Source organism: Onychomys torridus, chromosome 10 (genome assembly GCF_903995425.1).
Source record: "Onychomys torridus chromosome 10, mOncTor1.1, whole genome shotgun sequence".
Lineage (NCBI taxonomy): Eukaryota > Metazoa > Chordata > Mammalia > Rodentia > Cricetidae > Onychomys > Onychomys torridus.
The window spans coordinates 333,951-351,879 of NC_050452.1; the positions used below are offsets into that span (position 1 = coordinate 333,951).

Below are 17,929 nucleotides of genomic sequence, written 5' to 3' on the forward strand. Positions count from 1 at the left end.
CTCCAAAAGCTACAGAGAAACCCTGTCTCAACACCCCCCCCAAAAAAAAGAGAGAGAGAGAGAGAGAGAAAAAAGAAAGAAACAAACAAAGGGAGGGAGGGAGGGAGGGAGGGAGGGAGGGAAGGAAGGAAGGAAGGAAGGAAGGAAGGAAGGAAGGAAGGAAGGAAGGAAGGAAGGAAGGAAGAAAAAGACTACTATGCAATCTTTCTGTTCTGTTTCTCAAGGTTTCTAAGTTTATTGGGTATGTTTAAAAATCTGTAAAGTAGGAGGGGAAAAAGTTAACTTAAAATGTATAACATAGGATTGATAGTTAAAAATCTATGAAGAGTAATCTTAAAGGAACCATGTGGCATGACTCCATTTTGGGATATAAGCAACATGTGGCTTGCCACCATCTTTGCTAAGGGTTGGAGAGCATGAATGTCATGTGACTTCACCATCATCTTGATTAAAGGTGAACATATGGTATAAACCAAACAAGGAGGCAACAAGTCTCCAGGATATCTTTCATTAGGATAATTCCTGTCCTGAAAACAAGGTTTATAAAAGATAAGATTTAAAAACAATGCTTGTTTAATAATGTATTAAAACTGCATCTTCGTGCATTCATATATAGGAATATACCTTACATTGGCAGCCAAACTTTGTAATTTAAGAGTCACCCAAAGCTGGGCAGTGGCAGCGCAGGCCTTTAATCCCAGCACTCGGGAGGCAGAGGCAGGCGTATCTTTGTGAGTTCAAGGCCAGCCTGGTCTACAGAGCAAGATCCAGGAAAGGCGCAAAGCTACACAGAGAAACCCTGTCTCAAAAAACAAAAAAACAAAAAACAAAAAAAAAAAGAGTCACCCAAGTGGCTTTGGTTTTAAAGACACGAAGAAGTCATGGAGACCAGCTGAGATTTGCCACTGTGTGGTAGGGCTGAAGTTCCTAAGGAGGGCCCATGAGAAGAACCCTAGCAGTTTTGGAGATGACCGTGCCATGTATGTGATAGTCACCAGAAACATCAACCATAATGAAATGGGAGACAGGCTGTGTATGCTGCAGAGGGTGAGGCCAGAGAGGTGACCCAGAGTAGTGTGAATAAATCCCACACAATGAGCATTAAGTTATTGGCACTGTGGGAGTTTGGTTACGCCCTGTTTTTTCTCTGAAAAGAAAAGAAAAGAAAAGAAAAGGGTACTTTTTACTTTTGATATTGCAGGAGTACACGACACAGTTGAGAGATTTTGTAGTTTTTCAAAAAATCTGAAGAACTGGATTTGTTTTGTTTTTCAAGACAGGGTTTCTCTGCATAGCAGCTCTGGCCGTCCTGGAACTCACTTTGTAGACCAGGCTGGCCTCAAACTCACTGAGATCTGCCTGTCAAAAAGTGGATATGTTTTAAGAAACAGCTTTTTAAAATATTTAAGTTCATAAAATATTTTATATTATTAATATGTGATCTTAAAAATAAATACAGAGCTAATGAGTCAGGGCCAACAACTATGTGCACGGAACACTAAATACCAGAACCTAGGATAGTCCTATCTTTGATGCAATAAGACAATGACCTAAGCAGTCTCACAAAAAAAAGCAGTTTGGAAAAGAGCTTTGAAGCAATGGTTCTCAATCTATGGTTCACCAACCCTTGGGGGTTGAAAGACCCTTTCACAGGTGTAGCCTAATACTGTCTGCATGTTGGATGTTTGCACTGTGATTCATAATAACAGCCAATTGTAGTCGTGAAATAGCAAAGAGAAGAGTGTTAAGATTGGCAGTCACCACAACATAGGAAACTTGTGTTGAAGGGGCACAGCATTAGAAAGGTTGAAAACTATAAGCTTAAAGAATGCCTCTCCATATCTAAGGTCTATTCAGACTTAAGAATGTATGTGTAGCTTCCTTGTCTTCGCTAATTTTGTTAAGCTTTAGCTATTTTGATAAACTGAGTCATATAAGAAACTTGTTATATTCTGTAACAGTGTACTATGAAAGGACCAGGAAAGTAAAATTGATAGTCTCCCATGGACTGTTATTTATGATTAAAAGTTTTACTTTGATACTAAAAAAGGTTCAATTCAGAAATTGTTATTTTTTTTTAATGGTTAAACCTAAACAGGAATAAAGCTACAAAATCCTAATCTTATAAAAAGCTACTAACTTATTGTAAACTGTTAAAGGTAATTAAAATATTCAAGTTAATAATAAGTCACCTTATAAATGATAAAAATTCTTTATTTTCAGAACTATGGTTATTGTCATGTTAAGTTCAAATGTATTTACACAAATAAGCTTTATTTAGCCTCCTGTATGTTTTCAAACAAATAACTAAAAACAAGTGGTTTGTTTAGCTCAGATATACTTAATAGATAATGGTCCTCAAACTTGTCAAGAGATCTTCTGAATATAGCATTTAAAATGCCTAATGGAAAAAGCTTACTCTACAAAGACCCCAGCTCTCAGCAGTGACCACAAGGTCTCCAAAGTAGGTAGATGGGGCATTGACCACTCCTCCTGGATTGTGGTAATGCTAAACACTGGGCATAAATGCATCAATGCCTTACCCACTGGCAGGACCATGGCCAAACAGTAGACAAGCAAGACACTGGAAAGGTTGATTACCCCACTTTGCCTAAACAAAGTAAGGTCAATCCCCTAAGTCCCTCCTCTACAGAAAAGTCTCTCAGGTTTTCCAGGCCTGGTATTCTAAGACTGATGCTGCCCAGGGACCTCTGCCCCCAATGAATCCACTGAGACCATGGGAGCTTAGAGTAATCATCTAGGGTGTAGGTAAGTCTCTGTCATTTAAATTGATGCATAGGCCATCTGTACTATAAAGATTCTAATCCTGAGTTCCTCCCACCCCCTGAAGCCCCATCTATTTTCTCCAGTCTAGCTATTGACCATTCAGCTCTTTATTAAGCCAAGCAGGTGCCTTAGGCAGGCAAGGTAAAACAGCAACACATCTTTACACAGTTACTCAACTATCCCACAACAGATAAGTGCTGAGATTGCAGACATGTACTAAGATGTCCTGGGCTATTTGGCTCTGAAGAAAGAACAAAAAGTTTTGTGCATTCTAAGCAAGCACTCTACCAAGTTATTCCAGATAACAGTTTCTTGAAAAAAAAAAAATTTTTTTTTTTTTTTTGGTTTTTCAAGACAGGGTTTCCCTGTGTAGCTTTGAGCCTTTTCCTCACTTGGTAGCCCAGGTTGGCCTCGAACTCACAGAGATCCACCTGGCTCTGCCTCCCAAGTGCTGGGATTAAAGGCATGCACTGCCGCCGCCCAACCACCCGAAATTTTTTATTGGTTGTTATTTATGTGCTAGAAATATACCAGGCAATAGAAACCTAATAAAAAACAAACAGCCTCGAGGCATACTGCATTGAACCAGACAAAATTAACCATTTCAATTTGAGGTATAGATTTTAATATTTATATGGCCAATTTACCCAATTACCTCTATTCTCCCACATTAAAAGATACTTTCTGAAATCTGCTTTACCCAATTGTGGTGGTTTAAAAGAAAATGGCCCTCAAAGGAAGTGACACTATTAGGAGGTGTGGCTTTGCTGGAATAGGTATGGCCTTGTTGGAGGAAGTGTGTTACTGTTGAGATGGGCTTTGAGATGGCCTATGCTCAAGCCACTCCCAGTGTCACAGACTATTTCCTGTTGCCTGCATATCAGCCTGTAGCAGCTACCTCTCCAGCATGATGTCTGCCTGCACAACACCATGTCCCATCATGATTAATAGACTGAACCTCTGAACTGTAAGTGAGCCACCACAATTAAATGTTTCTTTGTAAGAGTTGCCATGGTCACCGGGTGGCAGTGGCGCACACCTTTAATACCAGCACTTGGGAGGCAGAGGCAGGTAGATCTCAGTGAGTTTGAGGCCAGCCTGGTCTACAAAGCAAGTTCCAGGACAGCCAGGACTACAGAGAAACCCTGTCTCGGAAGACAAAACAACAACAACAACAACAACAACAACAACAACAACAACAAAAAGAGTTGCCATGGTCATGGTGTCTCTTCAAAGAAACAGAAACCCCAACTAAGACACCAATTAAATCCTACCTCAGGGCTAGCCATGGAGTAGACTTCCTAGGATATACAGCTAGGAAGCCTTCCTTCTTTTCCATAGACATATATTTAATTAAGAGTTTCTCCATAGTCTTCAGGAAATTTGACTGTCACCAAGTTTCTGTAACTAGCCAGACAGGCTGCAGTAATCTGTAATCTTAGCACTTAGGAGGCTGAGCAGTTACTGTCACTTCAAACCCAGCCTGTATTATCTCAAGAGATCCTGCCCACCAAAATAAAATGGAGAAAGCTGGGGCTTAGTGTGTAAGAGCACCTGCTGAGCATGCTCAACGACCTCAGTTTAAATTTCCAGTACTCATTAAAAACAAAACAAACAAAACAGGACACAACCAAACATACACTTGGAGAATGGGGAGCACAGATAGAGTATGACAGCAGGAAGATCCCGGGGGCTTGCTGTCTGCCAGCCTAGCTACTGGTTCAGTCAGACTTTAAGGAAAGAAGGCAGAGAGTAATAGAGCAGTACATCTGACCTCCTCCCTCTGGCCTCTGGCCAGAGCGCACGCACACCTATGTGCATAGATACATGCACATCTCTCTCTCTCTCTCTCTCTCTCTCTCTCTCTCTCTCCTCACTCACTCACTCACTCACTCACTCACTCACTCACTCACGAGCACTAATCTTGGTAGCTCCGTACTAACCCTGGCACTAAGAAGTAGAAGTAAGGAGAACCTTGGGGACCCATTCACTGATCAGACTCTCTAGATCAGATCTAGTTACATTTAGAAAATAAAGTGGGAAAGCAACAAGAAGAACCAACCTGTGGCCTCCATAGGCATTGGCAGAGGTCAACACATCTTCACACACATTCTCACACACAAGCAACAACATAAAAGCCCCTACTCCTGAAGAAATGTTTGTTTGTACCCTCCCCCCACCAAATGCACTAAAATACTAATCCTGAACACCAAGGTATTCTGAGGTAAGGCTTTAGGGAGGTCATTTTTCTTAAAGATAAAGCCTTTCTAATGGGATCAGTGTTCTTACAAAGAATTGGAGCGCCTATCTGTTCCTCCAAAGAGGTGAAGATGTAGGCAGCAGCAGCTGGCTGACAAGGACTCTCACCAGAACCCATCCATGACATCACCAAGATCTTGGACTTCAACCTCCAGAATAAATAATTTATAAACAATAAATATTTGCTCTAAAGCCACCCAGTTTATGGAATTTACATCATTACAAACAGACTGAGAAAACATCAGGAAGCCTCATTCTTTTAGGGGTAAAATGGTACACACACACTGTCCCTAGGGTTGCTTATGAAAATTAAAGGAAATAATGAATGTAAAGCACTTGCTAACTGCTGGCACATTAGGATCTTGAGTGTATCATAGTGTGTATGCTCTTCAGTCAAGATTCTACTAATATTCTAAGACCCTTCATGTTACAGATATTAAATTGTTTTCTTGTAGCTCAATCAGTAATTACTGATTGTATGAGCTGAAGAACAGAAAATAAAACTGTTATGCCAGTAGCTTTGAGCTGTTTTTACCTATTTCCAACAGCAAAGAGACTGATTAGTGCCTTGTCAATTATCATTATGTCTACAGGATCCTATTGCAGCACCTGCCCTACCACATCTGTGCTGGAGGAAGGAAGACCTGAGGCTCCCTCACCTAACAGAGGAACCAGCAGACACTGAAGGCTCAGGTACACAGCAGCACCAAGGAAGAAGGGCCTGACTAAGTTTAAGTAGCAGTTAAATAAAGTATTAATTACCAAATTCACTAGGAGATGATGAGCAATGAACACTAAATTGAGTCATACAAAACAGGTTTCTGAGCCGGTCAGTGGTGGAGTTCACCTTTAATCTCAGCACTAGGGAAGCAGAGGTACATGTGTTCCATGTACTGAGGCAGTTCTGGTTCCATAGCCGTATCTTACAACCCAGGTTTGCTTGTTTGCTTTGGAAGTGAAGCTTACTATTATTTTTGGTGGGCTCCTAATTAATATAATTCCTCAATTTCATAGCCCAGGATGCCCCAGGAGTTGCTATACAACCTAGTCTCAAACTACCTTAACCACCATACCCAGAGAACTTCTTCCAACTTAATCCCCACCTTCCTTCTTTCCTCTCTTTCTTTCTCCTCTCTCCAGTCCCTTGTTTCATTGTCTGGTTGGGGTTTTTTGTTGTTTGGTTTTTGAGAAAGGGTCTTATTGTGCAGCCCAACTAACCTAGAACTCAATATGTAGACCAGACTAGCTTCAAACTCAAGAGATCCACTTGTCTCTGTGTTAATTGATTTTTCTCTTTTGAGGGGCCCAGCACCCAGCAACCCAGCTACTTAGCCAGACACGGAAGAAGGAAAGAAAAGGTATACAGGAATAGAGAAAGATAAAAGCCCCAAGGCCAAAGATGGATGGGATAAGTTAAGAAAAGCTGGCTAGCAACAAGCCAAGCTAAAACTAGGCATTTATAATTAAGAATAGGCCTCCATGTGTGATTTATTTGGGAGCTGGGTGGCAGGCCCCCGAAAAGAGCAAAAACAATCAATAACATCTCTGCCTCCAAGTGCTAGTTTTTAAAGCTGTATGCCAACACACCGAACTCTACTTATTTATTTATTTTTAGAAATGGTCTCAATATTTAGGCTGGGCTCGAACAAATCTCCAACCTCAAAACACCAGAGTAGCTAGGATAGGCAACAAAGGCAGGAGAAAAAAATCACAGGAACTTGGTTCAGATTCCATGTTTATCACATAACTGGTAGATCTGACCAAGTTTAAGCATCAGTTAAATAAAGGATTAACTACCACTAGGAGGTAGTGAGCAATGAACACTAAATTGAGTCATATAAAACAGTTTTCTGAGCTGGTCACTGGTGGCACAATCTTTAATCTCAGCAACTAGGGAGGCAGAGGCAGGTACATCTGAGTTTATGGCCAGCCTGCAGTTCCAAGGAAAGCCAATGCTATAAAGAGAAATCCTGTCTCGAAAAAACAAACCAACCAAACAAAACAGTTTTCTGAAGCAGGGCCTGCACAGGCCTGTAAACCTAGCTACCTGAGAACTGAGGAAGAAAGACTGCAAGTTTAAAGGCCAGGCAGAACTATAGAATAAGTCCAAGAAAACTCTAGACAATTCAGTGAGACCCTGGCTTAAAATAAAAGTAAAAGGGGGGCTGGAGATATAGCTCAGTGGTTAAGAGCACTTGCTGCTCTTGCAAAGGATCCAGGTTCAATTCCCAGCACCCACATGGTGGCTTAAAGCTACCAAAACTACAGTTCTAGATCACCTGACCCTTTTTATGGTTACCAGGAACTCATGTTGGGTACATTTATTTACACAGGCAAACACTCATAAAAACATAAAATTAATCTTTTAAAAAGTATAAGAAAGACTGGTGAAGAGCACTTGTCTAACATGCATGAGGTTCTAGGTTCAAACCCAGAGAGGGAAGATAAGGAAGAGGAATGTGGTAGCAAAGGAGCACAGTGGGGTACAGCTAGCATTGGGAAACAGACCAAAAGGATCAAGAGTTCAAGGATAGCCAATGTAGTGATACTATATTTGTAAAATGTGATTTTATATGTATATTAATAAAGTTGCCCTGGGGTCAGAGCAAGCCATAGCAGAAGCTGGGTGGTGGTGGTGGTGGTGGTGGTGGTGGTACACGCCTTTAATCCCAGCACTTGGGAGGCAGAGCTAGGCAGATCTCTGTGTGTTCAAGGATATAGCCAGCATGGCGACACACACCTTTAATCTCAATACCAATCATAGAAGACCTGGAGGTCTGTACAGACAGGCAGTGACGAGGAGGTCATGTGGCTGGGTTTACAACCAATGAGAAAGCAGAACAGAAAGTCTATAAAAAGAAAAGACACACAGAAGTAGCTCTCTTGAGGAGAGGAAAGACAGCAGAAGCAGTGAAGGGTAAGGTTTTCAGCTCTTGCTCTAACTCTGCAATTGGATCTGTGTTTCTTACTTAACAAGACGGTTACATCTACATAGCCTCCATTACAAAGGCCAGTGAGGAGCTTCCAGAGACTCTAAAAGAGGTTTAGCTTGAGTAAAAGAGGTTAGCCAGACCCTGTCTTAAACAACACTAACAATAGAAACCCATTAGCTGCAACTCACAATAACAAATGTATCATAATCCAGTACACATCTACATAAAACTAAAAGTCATGATCCTTAATAATAAATGTGTCTTAATGATTATTTCCTCACCTTTTGGTCCTGACTTACTATTTGGAAATTATGTGATGTAATGAATAAGTAAATGAAAGTTTGCAACTAGCCCCCATTAAGAAAAGAAGTGGGCCAGGGAGCTGGGCCACCAAGCCTGGTGGGCTGGCTGAGTTTGATCTCTGGAGCTCACATGGTGGAAGGCAAGAACTACCTCCTGAAAACTGACCTCTGACTTCTCATGGGGGTAGGAGGGTGATAAGCAATGAAAAAATAAATAAAATAAAAAAGATTATGGTTAAGTTAAAAGGTCTTAAAACTGAATGTTCTTGGGTTAAAGGTATGGATTAATGACAGAACAGAGCACATCCAAACACACAAAACCCTGGACTCCATACCAAACAGCCTAAACAGTAAAGTCCTGATTGCCGTAACAGTGGTGTGGCTCATGCTTATAATCTCAGCACTCAGGAGGCTACGGTAAGAAGATAAAGGATGAGTTCCTGGCCAGCTGAGGGCCACAGTTTGAGATTATGTATCAAAAAACACAAAAATACTTACCTATTAAAGGTAACTTTTTCTCTGCTTACACAGATAGGGAACTCCACCTGTTACATGTTAACAGCAAGCTGTCATTTTGTTTGCTGTAGCCTCTGCAAGTATTCCACTTGCCTTCAGAATGCAAACTATATTAAGTAAGCTCTTTCAGAGGTTTGGAGGTATAACTCAGTGATACAACACCTGCCTAGCATGCCTAAGGCTAGGCCCCATTTACTCAATGCAGAGGTAAATTAATCCATTCACTCTTTAAGAATCTTCAAAAATGAGCCTGAAGAAGTGGTTCAGTGGTTAAGAGGAACAGGGTTCAATTCCCAGAACCATATGGCAGCTCACAAGTGTCTGTAACTCCAATTCCAGGGGATCCAATGCCCTCACACAGACAAACATGCACAAAACATATCACTGAAGATAAAATAAAAATAAATAATTTTTGAAAAAAAAGAATCTTCCAAAAAACATCAACTCCACTCAAAAGCCACTTGAGTAGAGAAATAAAAAAATATAGCTGCCCAAAATATGTACCTATATTTATATTTATAAATTTTCTTGCTGTAGAAAACCTCTACTTCATTGTTAACTTTAAAAAAAAAATCACTAGAAAATGAAATGAAACACCTATTGAAAACAGCCCTCCATCGTACAGCCAACAAGGGAAAAATCTATTCTCATCTATTTCACAGGAGCAATGGTTATTAGAGGTTTGTTTGTTGTTTGTTTTCCTTAGAAAAAAAAGTTTTTATTGCCTCCTGGTCCATTGCCACATGAAATGCAGCAGCTATACACTCCTAATACCAAGGACAATGCTGCTGCTCCTGCTTCCCCCACATTTCCTGACATTAAAACCTGAAATCCCTTTGGAAACTGTAAGTCAAAATAAATCTTTCCTCCCTTAAAGAATTTTTAAAAAAATATGTATCTACCTTTTTTTTAATTTTAAAATTTTACTATTTTATTTTATGTGTATAGTGTTTTGTCTACAGTAAGGCCAGAGGATCTAAGTTACAGATGATTGTGAGCCACTGTGTGATGGATGGCTGAGAATCAAACCTAGCTCCTCTTCAAGAGCAACCAGCACCACAAACCCCCAATAAGGTTGTAAAATTAAAGACATAGTCTTTGTTATGCTTTTATCTCAAGTGTGTAGAGCCCAGTTATTGTGAAATACAGCCAAATTAGCAGAAAAGGGTAGCTATCCAAATTTAATGATGCTACTATAAAAAATTTTAACTATAATCTAAATTAAATACAACTAAAACTCAAAAGATTTATTTTTAAAAAAAAAGTCTTAGGGGCTAAGGCATGTAGTTCAGTAATAGAAAGCCAGACTAGCATGTATGTAACGAGGCCCTGGGCTCAATTCCCAGCTCTGAGGGGAGAGGAAAGAACCAGAGAATGAAAGGGAAGACAGAGAGGGAAGATGTGAGAGAAATGAAAGAAGAAGAGGTCAAACTCATTTAGAACCAAAATAATCTACTTTGCTGAATATCACTCCTGAATACCCCTTTGAGGTTATGAAATACTAATCTTTTTTGTAACTAGATTGTTCATTCCTTCAAATTCTTTGGTTAAAGATATACTTTCTTTTGAGTCCAGTATTTATTTATGGACATAAACTACCATTCACTTTTTAAATTTTGAATGTAACATTAGCAATTCCTTAGCTTTGCTAATGCTCTGGGTTACAAAGAACAAAAGACTAATTCTAATAATAATGAATACCACTTCTAATGCAGAGGAGGAGGGGGATGGGGGAGGTAGAGGGCTGCAGAAGTAAAAATAAACTTCAAAGTAGTAGAGGAAGATATGCACACAAAAGCATGAAATGCAGATCAAAAGAGAAATGCTGAGAATAGACCAAATATGGAAATAACCAAGCCAAGACTCCAAAAGGGAATCTGTACGCTGTATGCTGCGTTTAATATTCCATTGGAGGACTAGCTAAACCAATATAGGGACTTTTGTTGCTACTGTTTACTTTCTGTTACTTTGTTCTTAACTTGCTGTTATTACAAAATAAGGCAATGAGTTGGCTTTCTATAATCGTCAGTGTGGAAAACAGAAGCCTTAAATTTTGTATTAACAAAAGCAGAGGGAAGAAAAGGGAACCAGGGGTTGGGGATTTAGCTCAGTGGTAGAGTGCTTGCCTAGCAAGCAAAAGGCCCTGGGTTCGATCCTCAGCTCAAAAAAAAAAAAAAAAAAATAAAAGTAAAAAAAAAAAAAACTAAAAAAAAAAAAAAAAAAAGAAAAGGGAACCAGGTACAGCAGCCAGGAGGCCAAAGGTACAAAAAGGATGGGTAACCAAAATGGTAGGATTATATAAGAAAGAGCAGCTCAAACTCCTGGGCCTTAGGACCCTGTAACAGGTAGGGGCTGAAGGATGCTGGGAGAACCTGGTGGCCAGGTTCGTTTTGATATTTTAAATAGGCACCCCAGCCCTTAGTCCCAGGGTTTGAGACTTAACAACTACAAATGAATTTCACTTAACAGAAAGTTTTCAATTTGAAAGTTTCAAAGATTTTACTGAAACCTCTCAAATTTTATTGTTTACTTATTTACTTATTTTGCAGCTAGATGGGTTGTCTCACAATCTATAACCCACTACTCAGAATACTGCAGGAAGAGTACTGTGAAAGAGTTCCAGCCCTCCCTAAGCTACAAGGTGAGCTCCGAGCTAGCCTTTACAGAATTGGCCTCTATCTCAAAACAGCCAAATCAACCAAACAAAACTTCTCCACTTCAATTAAGAACATGTACTTCAGGATGGAGGTCTAATTGTGATAGACCATTTACTTAGTATATGTGTAAAAGCCAGGGTTCCAGAACCAGCACTGTGGGAGGGAAAAAAACAAAAAACAAAACAAAAACCCTGGATGTATGTTTCAAATACAATGGTATTTTACAATCCCGGGAAAAAAAAAAAAAAAAAAAAGATGGCATGGCTGTCACAAGTGACACCAAGGTTTCAGGCCATCTAATGGCACTGTTTATGGTTTACTAACTGCCTTTCTTGGTGCCTCAATACAGGTTAAAATTGATCACAACCAACTATATATTTAAAAGATACATTTAGAAATCAGATTTTTATCATCAAATTTCTTGGTAGAGCTACTCCTTTACTGGTGTGTCCTGAACAAACAAAAATGGATACTAAGAGAATGACCATGTTGGAGCATCCTAAAGACAGAAATCTTTCACTGATGTGTCCCACAAACCAAAGACAGTTCCCAACCTGTAGAAAAAAAAAAAAAAAAAAAAAAAAAAAAAAAAAAAAAAAAAAAACACACTAAAAAAGTATTGGAAAAAAGATTGGATGCTATCTCTACTATATTATGTTAACCTATCTGTCTCAGTGTTTTGATTTTTTAAAACAGAAATAATTCCACACCATATTTGTTACCCCAGAATTGTCTAATCTCTGAAGGATAAAAGATGCTACAGTATAACAATAATCACTAATAAGCTTTTTTCTAGACCTAGTGAGATGGCTCAGTAGATATGGATGTTTGTCAACAAGCCTGATAACCTGACTTCAATCCCTAGAAAAATCACATGGTGAAAGGATTTTGACTTATCTGATTTATTCAAGCATATCATGGCTCAAGTGCATGTGTGTCATACACACACAATAAACCAGCCTTTAAAACTGTTCTGCCCACACAATACAGAAGCACTAGCTATTGCTATGATTTGATACTAATGGGAGGATGCTGAAGGCTACAGGGGACATAGAGATGAGCCTAGAATAGGGTTGAGTCAGGTGAGCACCACAGCTGGAAGGCTTCTCAAACCTTCCTCAAGTTCGATTTTATCAATGTTGGTGTTTCTCAGTTGTTGTTGTTTTAATTATCTGCACTTTTACACAGTAGATCCCCCCACTCCTATTTTGTGGAGTGGAATATTGCATGTACTACAATACCTATGTGGAGGTCAGAGGACAACTTACAGGAATTGGTTATCTTTCTATCATGTGAGTCCCAAGCATGGAACTCAGGACCTTAGCCTTGGCAGCAAGCACCCTTATCTACTGAACCATCTCACTGGCTCCATCACATCAGATTCTGCAGCATCCTCAAGGTCCTAGCACTTTCAAGACCCCATTCTGAAAACTATTTTATGTTTGCCTGTTTCCATAGGTGACTCTCCCCTCTGACCTACTTTTGCTTGTTCCTGTGAGATGTTCTTCCTTGTGTGTGAATAATATCACAGCAACAGTGACAGTCACAGCAGGTCTTTTGGATAGAGTCTTGCATGGATGCATTTTAATAATAAAACATGGTGATTTCCAAGATCATGTCTTACAGTCACCTATGTGGCAAAAATAAATAAAATAAAAAATAAAACTGTTCTGCCCATGAGAACAGTAAACTATAATAAACCTTAGACAAAATAATGCAGATAAGAGGGAGAACTCAGAGTAAAACCAATCACAAATTTTGCAACTTGATATGGGTTGATGACTGTTGATGATAAGTAATATTCATTATATTACTGTTCTCTTCTGTATGTTTGATATTTTCCATAATAAAAATGTTCAGAATCAACAAGAATGTTCCTCAGGCAAAAAAAGCATTTGGCAAGCAACTCTAAAGACCTGACTTTGCTCCCTGGAAACCACAGTGAAAAAGTAGAAGGAGAGAGTTGATCCCTTAGAAGTGTCTGTCTGACTGTTCCTACAATACACTATAATAATAAAATTAAATAAATAATAAAAAATTGAAAATGTATAAGGTTAAAGAAATTGCATTTAAAAAACTATTCAAAAATTAGAACCTAAAATGAGGTTCTAGCACAAAGAGCCAGTTAGCAAATAAAGAGAAAACTGGTTATTTCTGAATAATTGCAGGCACTTGGGAGGTGGGGGGGGGGGGGGGAAGGGGTCAGGAGTTCAAGTTTGAAGCAAGTCTGGGCTACTAGAGATCCTGTCTCAAAAAGTTAAGACAAGCATGGTGTCTCCTGCCAGTAATTCCACCATTTGGAGTTGCAAACAGGTAGATCAAGGCCATCCCACCTTAGTCTGGCCTATCTATCTTAAGGTGGTGGTTGTGGGGGGGGGGGGGGGAATCACAACTGGTTTATATGAAGCCCCAAATTTTTTAAGAAATATTAAAATAATAGATTATCACAGCAAAAAATAGTTTCCAGGAGTTATTTAGCCCAACACCCTTCATTTCATTCCCAAGAAAACAGAAAGGCATGATTAAAGAACTTTCTCATATTTCCAGAGTTGGTAGGAAGAATGACATTTTCTATTACTACATTTCTTCTAGGAAATACTAAACATGATCACTTGAGGATTTTGTAGATATTAAACATTAAACAACATACTGGGCTTTTAAAAATTTTGGGGGGGGGATTAAACACAACTAACAGGTCACTTTAATGTGACTTAAAGGAACAACACACACAGTATGTCCTATCAAATTTAAAACACTATGTAATTCCAAGAATGAGTTTCCAGCATTTAACCACCATTTCAAATTATTCTACCCAACAGCATTTCTTGCTGGTTATTTACATAAAAATTGAAGTCACCAGCATTAAGCTATCTAAACAGCAATACTGCCCTACATACCAAGCATTGTATCTCCACAGTATTTTTAGCCCTTCCTTAGTAATGCTGTTACTCAAGTCAAAACAGCAACAAAACCTAGTGCTAATTTACCAAACTCACTAACCAGAAATTGGAAAACAACCATTTAATTATGCTCATAATCCAAATTGGATGTCTTCACACATTGGCACATATTGTACACCAAAGAAAAGTTTCGTATATCCCCTCAAAGCAATATTCTTTGGCAAGTTTATCCAAGTGATTGTAAAAGGGTCTACCCCCACTAACAAACTTTATTTTTACTGTGCCCAAGTTACACAAATACCTAGGGGGAGCACATGAAGAAGCATCTGAATTTTAACCACCTAAAGAGTAGGTTTTCTTTGGTTAAATTGATCTCCACTTTTCTGGATCCTTAACACCATGAACTTCTTTATACTCTAGTCAAAAAGTTTGTTAACCTTGGCATTTTATGGTCCTTCTAAGAAGAGCAAATTGTTTTAGTTTTGCATCTTTTAATTAAAAGAGGGCTATTTCCACCCTTAGTTAGAGGGTATAAAAAACCTGTCAGAGGCCCCCTAACAATTAGCACATAAGAACTATCCAGAGAGGAGATACAGCTGATTATTGCATTATAAAACCCTGAGTCATCATCCATCACCCAATTTACTCGGCAGATTCTGGTAAACAAAAATAACATGTCCCATCGGTAACCGCATGCATAAACATACCAGACAGTATGTAGCGTTCTTGAGGGCTGCTGGTAGCAAAAGACCATGGGAGTATACAGCAGTTGACAACTAGAGTTCAGAAAGTCAACCTATCAGAACTAAGTGTTCTGTTAGACGAAACCATAATGCAAGGCATTATGGAATTACTGCCTTTTGAGTGAATTGGCTGTTTCTTGTTGTAAACTTCTTGTGCATTAACAGCTATTATTCTCCTCTTTTACTGTGCATTTCCATGTTATGTGTACATGTAATCTCATGATTGCATCTCAATTTGGGGCACAATTTTCCCTATACATTTGGGCTAATTGGATAACTTTCCCCAGCCGTATTTATCTTTCATTAACACATATCTGGCCAGACAAAAGTATTTTTATCCAAGGACAAATGCAGATAGATAAGCATTAGCTCATCTCACAGATAAGAGAAAATAACCACTAATAATTAAATCCTCAACTCTTTACTTTCATCCCAAGTTATTTACACAAGACTCTAATTTAAGAGATTTACTGCTCACATTTCTAGGATGATGTTTTAGCCACTTGCTAGTTACTAAGTTAAGGTAGTTATTTCCCACTGACCAAAGGAGATTTCTGATAAAGCCAGGCGAATGAGATGGGTGCCTAGCTTCGTTTCGAAAATTCACTCCCCGTTTGGGGTTGTAATTGGAAACTGACAATTATTGCTTTGCCCAAGAATTTCTGTTTGTGTACATATACTGGTTCCCCCACAGCACTTAGAAGAGTAAAGATGAAGAAGGAGATGGAAAGAACTGGGTAAAATGATGAGAAAGCAGAAGAAGGGGCAGAGAGGAGCTAAGTATGAGAACAGAAAAGAAGATGTGTATATAGAATTAACTGAGAAGAATAAAGAGAATGGACTAAATAAAGAACTCAGTGTGCTTAGATTCATTTAATATTCCTCAGATCAGTATCCTAGCCACTTGTAGTTTCTGTTCTGGACCCCGGTAGAAATTTCCTCAGAGCAGGCACCTGGAGAGAATTCGTTATAGTGTACCAAACAAAACAACAAAATTCTTATAGTTCTGCCACAGTAACGGTGCACACAGAGCAGATGATCTCTCCAAACGTTTAGTCCACTATTTTCCCCAGCTCTAATTCCACTGGCATTGTAATTTGCAGCTAGTGTATAGAGAACTCCGAAGTTGAGGTTAAGGGTCGTCAACATTCTTATGACCAACTCAAGAACACACAGTCCAGAGAGCTAACCAAGCCCTGGGACAACCTGACAAGACTTTTCACAATTTGCCTTAGAACCAGCAAAGTCTCGAGCAAGGAAATGTCACAACAGGAACATAAGCTTTCCTAGGATTCTAAGACAACATTCTCTACATCAACGTCTACACAGCCCGAGAATGAGCTGACCACCTATTTGAAACCAATCTTTTCTTCTTCTTCTTCTTCTTCTTCTTCTTCTTCTTCTTCTTCTTCTTCTTCTTTTCTTCTTTCTCTCTCTCTCTCTCTCTCTCTCTCTCTCTCTCACACACACACACACACACACACACACACACACACACACCCCAAAACCTCTCTCTATGGCCTCCTTCCACACTCAATGCGGTTTAGAAGTGAAAAGTCGTGGATCCTCGGGGAAGAAAGAGGAAACACAGATGTCAGGAGTTGCTTCCCCAAAGTCCGGACCTCTCCACTCCGCAGCTCTACGTGCAGAACTCCAAAGAGAGCCAAAAGGAACCTCTAGTTACTGTGTACGGGGACCCCTGTGGCTCCGCAGACCCCGGCAGGTGAAGAGAAACGACCAGAACACTGGCTAAGAGGGGCCACCCGCAGGGCCCAGAGGTTCTGCGTAGAAAGAAGACAAGAGACTGAGTCTCTCCCGGTCTCGGCCACGGGCCTGGAACCCTGCACCAGGCCAGCGCCGCCTGGACAAGACAAAGTTGAGCAGCAGCAGCTCAGACAAAGAGCCCGGACCCCGACAGCCTCAGCCAACTTACGTGGAGAGTTTCCGGGTCCAGAAGAGGCCCCCGGGCCACAGCTCCTGAAGCTGCACAGCCCGGCCCAGGTTGCTCTTGATCTGCGCCAGCTGCACGTCGGATTCGGCGTCCAGCCGCTCAGCGTAAGGCAGAAGCTTGTTGTACACGATCTCCTTCTGCGGGACGAAGGCCCCCGGGCCTAGCCCGGGCCACCCGCCGGGCTCAGGGGGCTCCCCGCCGCCCGCCCGCTCCGACGCCTCCATGAGCCCGGGGCCGCCCCTGGCCCCCGCCCCGCTGCGGGCTCCGCCTAGTCCGCGTCGCGTCGCCCTCGGCCGGACCGCTGGGCCCCCCGGCTGCCCGGCGCGTAGCTGGACTCCGCGCGGCGCCCGGTTCGTTGGCGGCAGCAGCGGCTGCTCTGCCGGGCCCGCTCCAGCTCGTCTGGTGACGCTGCAGCCGCTGAGCACAGAGGTTCCGGAAGGGCCTCAAGTCACTTCCGGGGCGGGGCGGGGCGGGGCGGGGCTGCGGAGGTGACTGAGTGGCTTTCTTGGGGACTTCGGAGTTTGGTGTCCCCGGCTGGATTCGGAAAGCATGGAGTGACCCGCCCACGAGAAATGAGATCCCGCGCTGTTCCAGCAGGATCCAGGTGGCCTCCGGCACGGGATCCGACAAGCTCTCCACGCCGAGTACCCTCTCTTCTGGGCCAGTTTATGGAAGAGCAGCCTGTATTCCCAGCTGGGGCGGGGGGGGGCACGCAGAGGCATGATCAAGAAGACTTCAAGGCCAGCGCTGGCCACGTAGTGAGTTTGACATAACTTGGCTACAGGAGGCATTATCTTTATAAAACGTTTATGGAAGAGCCTACTTACCCTGTACTACCCTGTAGTCCTCTGTCCCTTTTAAACCTCAACAATAGTTATTCA

General features: G+C 41.0%; 1 protein-coding gene across 1 annotated transcript in view; it reads right to left on the reverse strand.

Annotated features, from left to right (window-relative positions):
- Positions 1-17,482, reverse strand: part of Psme4 (proteasome activator subunit 4) — a 117,220-nt gene extending 99,738 nt beyond the window's left edge. The window contains exon 1 of the mRNA XM_036200711.1: positions 17,031-17,482. Coding sequence (XP_036056604.1) covers positions 17,031-17,272 — 242 coding nt within the window. The 5' untranslated portion in view covers positions 17,273-17,482. The remainder of the gene's footprint in view (positions 1-17,030) is intronic.
- Between the last annotated feature and the right edge of the window lie 447 nt (positions 17,483-17,929).